General features: G+C 39.7%; 2 protein-coding genes across 2 annotated transcripts; both read right to left on the bottom strand.

Annotated features, from left to right (window-relative positions):
* Window positions 1–955: 955 nt before the first annotated feature.
* LOC138606197 (RING finger protein 208-like) lies at window positions 956–2,430 on the bottom strand. Its single transcript, XM_069678659.1, has 3 exons — window positions 2,346–2,430; window positions 1,867–2,218; window positions 956–1,720 (listed from the first exon to the last, which is right to left on the bottom strand). Exons 2-3 carry the CDS (start codon window positions 2,187–2,189, stop codon window positions 1,642–1,644), a joined length of 402 nt encoding a protein of 133 aa, XP_069534760.1. The 5' UTR covers window positions 2,190–2,218; window positions 2,346–2,430; the 3' UTR covers window positions 956–1,641.
* A 228-nt stretch (window positions 2,431–2,658) lies between these two features.
* ube2j2 (ubiquitin-conjugating enzyme E2, J2 (UBC6 homolog, yeast)) lies at window positions 2,659–9,496 on the bottom strand. The gene is made up of 7 exons (XM_069679109.1): window positions 9,371–9,496; window positions 7,047–7,177; window positions 5,907–5,947; window positions 5,361–5,463; window positions 5,138–5,276; window positions 4,974–5,054; window positions 2,659–4,890 (listed from the first exon to the last, which is right to left on the bottom strand). The coding sequence occupies exons 2-7, from the start codon at window positions 7,175–7,177 to the stop codon at window positions 4,600–4,602; spliced, it is 786 nt and encodes a 261-aa protein (XP_069535210.1). The 5' UTR covers window positions 9,371–9,496; the 3' UTR covers window positions 2,659–4,599.

The raw sequence follows: 9,496 nt of genomic DNA, 5'->3' as shown, positions 1-9,496 counted from the left end.
CATGTCGTGTATTTCTATATAGTTATTTTAATGCCTGAAACTGTTTGTTAACATTTTCCAGGGCAAAAAGATTTGTAGTAAGTGATACATAAGACAGGATAAGAGAGTTTTTTTTGGTTGTTAAAAACCACCACTTAAGCATGTACAGGACAAAATCAGCATAGCGATAAGAGGTACGGCTTTGTCCACAGGGGGCGCCAGCACAAACCGAAAGTTCCTCACAGCAGCTTTAGACGTTACGAGGACAGGCTGCGGAATGTTTTATTGCTATTTGGTGCATGCGTATTAATTAATATGTGTTAAATAAGAAAATATTTCCTAATTTGACTGTTAACAATTTTTACATTTAACATTCAATTTTTAAGAATCATATTTAAGCAGATCATGGAACATAAAACGGCTTGCTTGAATGTTAAATAATGGTGTGCAAAAAATGTACAAATGTTTTTAATGTTTTTTCCAATAATAATTTCTTTATCTTTTTCAGTTGTATGAAAGTTGAATATACTGTATTCTTTCAGGTTTTCTGATATTCACACATCACTTAATATATTCAAAAGAAAACTGGTTTAATAGCTCTCTGTAAAATGTTTAACCCGACACTTCATGTCATTGCTGCTTTATCATGTTTTTAAAAAATAATCAAGATTACTTTTTTTTTTTCTTATGAAGCAGCTGCGGGAAACATTTTCCACTAAAAAAACCCAAATGTTTTCCTTCTCTTGATCTTTTTATCACACTGCAAATAATTCAAACTTCATTTTCAGCCGCACAGTCTTCAGAAAGGCTTTAAGCTGCACTTTTTAAACAGTGCGGGAAGTCAGTCTCTCTCTGGCTCTTGTAATTTTGGTCTTCATGAGGTAACTTTAAAAATATATATATATATAATATAAATGTAAAGGTGTAAATAAATCAATATTTAAACCAGACAGAGAGAGTAAAAGATGACTGCAAATTATGAACACTGGATGTCAACTTTTATTAAAACATAAGATTCATCTTCAGCGACATTTCACAGATTGTTATTGACATGGACATTTGCAGATGTCTGAGATAATACATTTCATTCTTTAAACTTTATCAAAGTTTAAAAAAGAAATTGTGCTCATGAATTAGGAGGAACTATGAGACTTTGTATCCTTCGTGTTGAAGATGCATAGAGTCAAAACACTCAGATCTTTAACATTAAAAAACAACAACAGCTGTTCTGAAACAAAGATGGCACACTGAGAAAAAAGATATAAATATAAATAATCTCATAATGTTTTACAACACATTATAAAAACTGAATGCCCCATACACCAAGAAATGAAATTTGTACTAAATCTTCATAATGAAACTTAAGCTGGGTCGAATCGACTGAAAGTAGATAGGTTGATATTTCACAGTAACTTTTAATGTAGTAAAAAATATATATATGTACAGTACAAATTCACAGTTCACAATTCAAACCTTCTGCTCAGTGTTTTTAAAACCACTTTCTAATCTAACACAAAACAACTTTAAACACACACAGTGTTTCCAGTGTTGTCATCTGTCCGTTTCATGCAGCCCTGTTGATGTAAACTGCAGGAGTTTTGCATTGTGGACGCACGGCAGTAAAAAAAGGAGGAGAAAATCAGGTTTTGTGTAGTTAAACTGTCAGCAGCTCGCTCTCTGTCGTCCCTGCAGCGGCACACAGCTGAACATTTTGTGGAATGCGGACATGAAACCAGATGGTCTGCAATCCCAGGTACACCCAGAGAGAGAGAGAGAGAGAGGAAGAGAGCAGTTTAATTTTAGGCTTAAATAAATAAATAAATAAATAAATAAATGACAAACAGGGTAGGTTTTATCTAACAGAGGTGGTTTTGAGGGGTAACTCACAGTGTTGTGGTCATGATCTGGGTCTTCGCGTCGTTTAAATCCTCCACTGATGAATTCTTCTTTCTCTGTTGCGTCTCAGTGATCTGGTCCCAGATCTCGGTGTTGACCCACAGTGCCCCGGGGAGGGTCAGGCTGGCTTTGGTGACGGTGATCCAGCGGCACAGAGGACAGGAGACGGTGCGGATGATGCCGTCCAGCTTGGACAGCTTCTCCAGACAGAGAGCGCAGAAGGTGTGTTTGCAGTGGAGGAGCCGAGGGACCCGATCGCTGCGGGAGTACTCGTAGCAGCACACCACACACTCCAGCTCTTCATTTATGCACATGTTGACAGAGGAACGTTGACAGAGACGAGCTGCAACACACAACATGAAGTAGACAAAAACATCAGAAAAAGTGGAATAAAAAGAAATAAAGCATCAAACAGCTAAATCTATCTACTAAATAAAAGCATCTAGCAGGCCTTTCAGAACAATACTCACTTTGAGGATTTATATTCCCGGGCTTTACTGCTGAAGGTCAAGTTTGTGCCAAAGGCTGAGTGAACTCTGTTGTGACTGTTTGCTCAACAGCCGCGCTCTTAAAAGCTGTCTCCGCAGACAAGAGTGAACCTGTCACGTGTCGAAACAAAGAATTCCAAGGAAGCACCGTCCTCCATCAAACAACGTTCTGTGGAATTCCATGAGTACAGGATGCACGAGCACATTATCTAATCAAAAGGTTATAGCTTCTGTGAGCAATCTAGATTTCATTTGAATAACATTTTTATTCAGAAGAAAGTGAAACGTTGACCTATTTTATAACACAACTCAATACATGTTTATGGACATGTGAAAATATGAATATGATCACAGAAGCAGATGTAAAGGAAGGTTTGCTAAAATGCCCTGCAAAGCAGGGTAATTTATTTGCATTTACTATGAAAACATACAATGTCACACAAGATTAACTGAAGCATGGAAATTTGGGCATTTGCTGTATAATCACACAAACGCACTCCCATTATCAGCAGTTTGTCTTTTTTTAAAGATGGTGCCAAGAAAAGAGCAATAGAGAGGCGACTCCTCCGCTTTCAGACCTTTTTCTGTTGAAACATTAGATACACAGTAGAACCATCTGTACTAAATGCAATGCACAACAGTAAATTATCAGCAATTATGTGAGCCTGGGCCGCGGCCTGTCTGTGTGTTTGCTCGCACTGAAGGGCTCAGCAAACACTCAACGTTTCCTCCGAACTAAGACAAGCCGAGGCCGTTTCTATAAATAAAGAGAACAACACAAAGAAAAAAATATCAAAAAGAAAAGAATATACAGAAACAAAATGTTGGTTCTCTTCACGTGTCTCCTTACTTGGACCTATATATAGTGGTGCTATACTGGTCATATTAGCCAATTTAAAAAGGTCTCTGTTGACGCCTGTGCAGACTGCTTGGCTCATGGGTTGACGGGAGAGAACGTTTGGACTCGCATCAGACTGACCATAGATCAGCAGTTACAACACGCTAAGTTGGTATTTGGTTCTTTGATTTCTATATAAAACCAGAAATAAACACACGTCCATATTCTGCTGCAGGAAACCTACTTTCTTGGTGATGTAAGCTCTGGTGCAAAAAGTAGTCCCCATCGATGAAATTCACAAGTACTGATAAGGTTCTATATATTGCACATTTCTGCCTACTGTTTTTGGTCTTATTACTTTTTATTGTCCTTTTTGTATACATGAAGTTATACAAGTTTTACTGATTGATATTCGTCAGCTGTTTCCAACGAGCTTAGTGACGTCTGAAGGACCAACATTAGGTCATTCTCCTCTTCCTCTACGTGGTCCAGGAGGCAGCTCCCTTGAAGTCCCATTAGCGGAGCAGATAAACACATTTTAGCACACATGGAAAGTCAAAGAGTGCAGGCCTGCCAATCTCTGCCAATATCCTGTGTGTTTGTGGTACGTCTGGTTGAGCGTTCTTTTCCATCAACACATTTCCAAGAAAACCGACTGAATGCAACGTGTGACTAAGTAAAATTAAAGGTAGAGAAACAGGTTCCTGCAGCCGCAGACATAGGGTGACTAACCTGATGCTATTAAAAAAATGTTACTCCATTGCCAACAACTGTTATTTAAATTAAGTTGTAGACCCTGCATGTGCAATCATGAGGGGAAGCACAAAACAGGTTGCATTCCTCTCTTTTGACTTAAAGCCATTTGGGGCTGCAGCAGCATCCAGTCCACCCTGAGGAGTCTCTGTGACAGAGAGCACCGGAGAGAGGGACACTTCTCTTAGCATTGATGGGCAGAGGAACAGACTCTGAAATGTTTTAAAAACAAAAGCTTTTATCTGATATTTGATGGTGCAAACTCCGACCTCCTTAACTTCCACAACCCATGAGCCAAGTTTGTTCCTACTGCTGACATAAACCACTGAAGCACAGAGTGGATCACAACCGTTTTTTAATAAGCCCCTCCAATCCCCCGGCCCTACTGCCACTCCCGTCCACACCCCCACCTCCTCCTCCTCCTCTTCCACCTGCTCTCAGTCCTTCCTGGGTGGGTCGGCTTTGAGTTTCCGTCTGCCAAAGTCCATGGTGGTGGTGGTTGTGGTGGTGGTGGTCGTGGAGGGGTTTAACCCAGGACTGAACATCCCTCCCCCACGTAGTGTGTTTTGTCGAATGTGGAGTCCACTAGCTGGCTCACCTGCAGGGGGGAGCGTAGCCCTACAACGCCCGCTCCTCTCTCTCCTCTCACTCCTGGGCTATGCTCCTCAGCACGTACTTGACTGTGTAGGCAAACGCCGCGAAGCCTACGATCACAAACAGGTTGGCTAGAGCTCCACCTAGAAGTCCATGGTTGCGGTTGGCCTGCTGAAGGCCGGGCGCAGGGTTGGCTCCCCCGTGAGGGATGGGACCTCCGTTGAGGGCAGGGAGGCCGTAGTGGGCGTGTTGAGGGTCTCCATCAGGCACCACGTCGGGTAAAGGGAGAGGCTGAGTGCGGGCGCTTAACTCCTCCTGGGCCTTCTGTTTCTGCTTCATCTCCTGGCGGTGGAAATGAGAGAATATTAATTCAACAAAGAGTAGAGAGAAGAATGAATCAAAGTTACAGATCATCTCATACGTACATCGACTACGTCAGGAAACAGCTCACAGAACACTTTGTCCTTGAGGTTGAAGGCCAGGCTTTGGGCTGACAGCTGTCTTTTCTGGGGGGAAAAATAAGATATTTGAGACATCAGAGGTGGTCTATCACCACGCACTGCTGTACTTTCACTTTGTCTCTACTCACTGTGTAGTCGGAGGTCTCAATGCTGCCGAGGGTGGGGCCTTTCTCCACCATGAAGCTGAGCAGACCCGTGAGGATGGTGGAGACGGACCAGGCGGGGTTCCACGTGTCTGGATGGAAGTCTGTGATGGACAAACATAACCTGTGGAGGAAACAGGCGACATTATAATAAAGGAGGTGGAAAATGTATTTTTCTAAAACATGTTAATTAAAACTAAACTCGTACCTTGTATTACACTTGAATCTCCCGTTTGGTGTAATCATGTATATACTCGGTGGTTTAAAGGGGAATTCCCGAGGGAATATAAGTTTTCCATGATAATATCCTCCTAGGAAAAGCAGATAATGACGTCACATGCCTTAGAAAGAAAAAAAGCAGGATGTAGGGTCTGATCAGACAGAGCGCGTTTTAGCAGCTGGGTGTGGCTCTAGTTGAAAAAACGTCCACTCAAAGCAGAGAAATGTCATTCGGGTTTGTTCTCATTGTCCAATTGGATGAATGTAGAGACGGGCCTTCTGTCAGCTTACAATATAAGGGTTAGTTAATGACAGCTAATGAGCAGGTGTTTGCCTTGAAAACAGTAGAAAAAGGCGCAATGAGCTGCTCTTTTTCTTTTTACTCTCTCGCTCTATATGATCGTGACCTTAACACTGAAACAGAAACTGTGCCTTTGTTAAGTATGTCACTGATCAGCAGGAATCAACTTGTCATAATGGCGTCATTAACTGGAACAATGTGAATATGTTGCAATGCTGTGTGTAGTACTTTTACCTTCATATGGGGTTTTCTCAGGACCTCTGACTACGTAGTGCCTAGAGAAGACAGGAAGATTTGTCATTGACCGCAACTTTGAGAAAAACAGACGGCATTATATTACGAACAAAGGATCTGAGGTTTCATTTTGAACAAGATTTAACAATAGTGACAGTTTCCTGTATAACACACAACTATGTTTTCTGCTCTAGACACCTGAAATAGAAACATTTATTTTATGCAGATCATGTTTTGGAGCCATGGAAGGCTATTTGGAAAAAGGCACAATGAAAAAGAAAAAAAACATCTGCACTCTGGCTCCACACCACATGTTCATATAACACATGGGCGTGGTAACAATATTTAAAATTATTACTGTTACTAATGTGACATTTGAAGACATAAGCGACTCCAAAGTTATTAGTTAAACTGCTCAAATCAGTTCTTGGCCCACTCAAATGATTTTATGTAGAGGTTTATCTTTATTGTTGTTCTCTCCATCGTTTTACTGAGTTTGCCAGGTTCCCCATCACCTGACTAAATATTTAACTTCGGCTTATCTTTATTACTTGATCAGGATTGAAATATTACTGCCTGACAAGTTCTAGTTAGAGTTTAACAACTAATGTGTGGTTTGTGTTTGAGGGAGGTAAGAGGCAGAGTTAAGTTACGTTTTAAAATACCAATGAACAATGCCTCTGTTACAGTCCACAGAGTCATCAGAGCGCTCTCTTACAAGGAAACTGCATACACAGCTAAAAGTGCTCAACCTGGAAAAACATGTTGGTGGTAAATTTCATTGTGTAACTGTTCAGTGGAAAGAAAACTAACACGGAAAAGTAGCTGGAATATAAACAAAAACAATAGGTTACATAAAATTCTAATTTTTGTTATGCTTTAAATTAATTAGTGGGAAACCACTGACTCAAATATTTGTTCAAATTGTTTGTTTCTTATGACCAGAAATGATGTTTGTTTTTTTTTGCTTCCTCTTTTTGACTAATAACAATTTAACCTGAGATTTCAATTAACTTAGTGACAAGGTGTTGGTTGTTTAATCTGTTCAAAACTTAAACCTATACAAGTTTGAGCACCTTTAATGATAATGATAATGAACAGGTTTGTGCGGCTGTGCGTCTTGCCAGGATGAGATCTTACCATTCTAGGATGTTGGAGGGGAGAGGTTCTGCACAGATGTAAGGCACAGGGTCTTTCTTTATCCTGAGGTAATCCTGCTTAAGTCGCTGAGTGGCTGTGGTTGGAGCTCTCTTATTCCCGTTGTTGTTCATCTGATGATTTAGAGGAAAAGTTACACACTGAAATGCATCTTGATTTTGTCTACTTAAATTTGATCCACAGTCAGTGATACGTGTCTGTGTGGATACATTCCCTTCCAATAGTAGGTCAAAGTGTAACCTTTGTTTACCGCAGACATTTCAGCGCTGGGACAGTTTGTTATGGAAGATAAGTGGGTGCACGGTCAATACAGTGGTTTAAAAACTTCATAAATATAATAACAATTAGGGATAATTTTACCACAGTATTGATGTAACACTGCAATTGTCCCTGACCTAGTTCTCGATGAAAACTACTGACATGTTGAGCTGTGAATTATCTAGATCACAGAGAAACTGTACTTATATAAATACATAATCTCATTCTGAATACTCCTCTTCCCTTTAGGAGAGAGACATTTTAATTGTAAAGGTAGATTGCAACTAATGACTACTGCATTGATAAGCTTTTAACTGATCAGTGAATTGTTTAGCCTGTAAAATGACAATAAATGGAGTCTGACCCAGAGTCAAAAGTCACAAAAGCAGTCAATTAATAATGATACAAGAACCACAAACTTATGCCCTCTATAGGGCTGGGCAATGTGACAATACATATCGTTAAAACAATATGAAAATGTCTATCATATGTGTTTTTCTATATCATCTCTATTGTGATGTCACAAAACCAGCGGCCGAATTGATTTACGGCTATTTTAACGTCATTTTGACAATGCTTTACTTTCTTATTCTTGCACGTGCAAGAACCTGGAGTGAACCATAGAGGGAGGCGCTGTTTATTAACATGGACATTAACGTGCAGAAAAGAGCTCAGGCTCAACACAAGCAACAATGGAAACTCAGTACTTTTTATTTGTCAAGTATTTAATTCACACAAGATTATCCAAAAATAGGCTTTACCATGTGGTTATTTCATTCAGACTAATTATTTGTTAAATTACCAGAAAGTATGCTATATCGTGATTTATCGAGATATGAAAAATCTGTGATATAGGATTTAGGCCATATAGCCTAGCCCTATGATAAGCATTTAATTGATCAGTGAATTGTTTAGCCTGGGCGGTTTAGCGGTGTTACTCAATGTCTGAGCCAGAGTCAAAAGTCACAAAAACAGTCAATTAACAATAATACAACAACCATATACCTAAACCTCTTGAATGTGAGAGGCTGTACCCAGCAAAAGCTGAAGCTTTATAATTAAAATCTGCAAAGTTGTAAAATGATAACAGCTGGCCCAAAATGTATTTAAAACGTGAGGCTATTTATTTATTTATTTATCCCTCTCTTGAATCTGCATCTGAACTTCACCATTTCTAATATTATCTATTTTATATTATATTCCATGTTAAAATTTATGTTCTTTGAAAATCCAACTAATGTGTGTCTATTTTAACCTTGTTAAGTCCTTAAGTCATATCATCCTGAATTGCTTTGTTATTGACTGGAGCCCTAAAAATAAATGTGCCATGTATTGATAATACAAATGGAACATCATATACAATCAAAAACTGAGTGGAGTTAAAGTATCAAAGGGTAAACACATGAAGTACACTTATTTTGAGACTGCACTTTAATATGGACAAAACGACTTGGAATTAAATGTACTTTCACTTCATCTCAATTATATTATGTCTCTTCCCACCAGCTGCACCACTGGCTAATGAACCAGTGTTATGAATCAAATAGCTGATAATACACCAGTAATTAGTGAACTGTAACAGTCTTGAAATCATGTCAGCCCCGCTTCCTTATAAATAACAAGCTACCTGGCGTTAAATCAACTTACGTTAGCTTAGGCTAATCCGCTAACGTTACTCTGCAAGCTACGTTCATGTTAAATCTCTCATTAGCTAAACAGCACGATAAGCTAGCTCAATATTGGAGTGTTATTAATATAAAACTACGGATTCATGACATCATGCGTTGTCATTTACAAAAATCACAATGTATCAATACTGTCCGCCCAGGCTAGCTCACCTGAGACGATGGCTAGCCTAAGCTAACTGTAGCAGGTCAGCTAGTGAGAATCCCTGTGTACTGTGTTAGCTACCGAGGGTTAACATTAGCTAACGTAGGCCGCAGCTATGTTTGGCTACATAGCGTTAGCATGGACAGTTATGTTACTAACGACAGCTGACCCCCACAACTCAACCATTTATGACTAGAGGGCGAGTAGTACAGACATACCTCTCCAGAGACCCCAGTGAAAATAGGTATTCGTGGCTGGACACGAAATAAGGCTGTTGTTTCTGTTGTCAAACCCCAGACCGATAAGACGATGTCACCAACGTAGCTTTAGCTATCGCCAGCAGG

Source organism: Semicossyphus pulcher, unplaced genomic scaffold (assembly GCF_022749685.1).
Source record: "Semicossyphus pulcher isolate SPU_LCO1_2020_fin unplaced genomic scaffold, fSemPul1.0.p SCAF_3, whole genome shotgun sequence".
In the NCBI taxonomy this organism is placed as follows: domain Eukaryota; kingdom Metazoa; phylum Chordata; class Actinopteri; order Labriformes; family Labridae; genus Semicossyphus; species Semicossyphus pulcher.
This window is presented reverse-complemented; position numbering and strand designations above follow the sequence as displayed.

Coding starts and splice junctions, on each gene's coding strand:
- LOC138606197 (XM_069678659.1), bottom strand. CDS start 2,189: ATGTGCATAAATGAAGAGCTGGAGTGTGTGGTGTGCTGCTACGAGTAC. Junction 1,721..1,866: donor CAGATCATGACCACAACACT/GTGAGTTACCCC, acceptor CTGGGATTGCAG/ACCATCTGGTTTCATGTCCG.
- ube2j2 (XM_069679109.1), bottom strand. CDS start 7,177: ATGAACAACAACGGGAATAAGAGAGCTCCAACCACAGCCACTCAGCGA. Junction 5,948..7,046: donor CCCTCCAACATCCTAGAATG/GTAAGATCTCAT, acceptor TGTCTTCTCTAG/GCACTACGTAGTCAGAGGTC. Junction 5,277..5,360: donor AGATTCAAGTGTAATACAAG/GTACGAGTTTAG, acceptor TTTCCTCCACAG/GTTATGTTTGTCCATCACAG.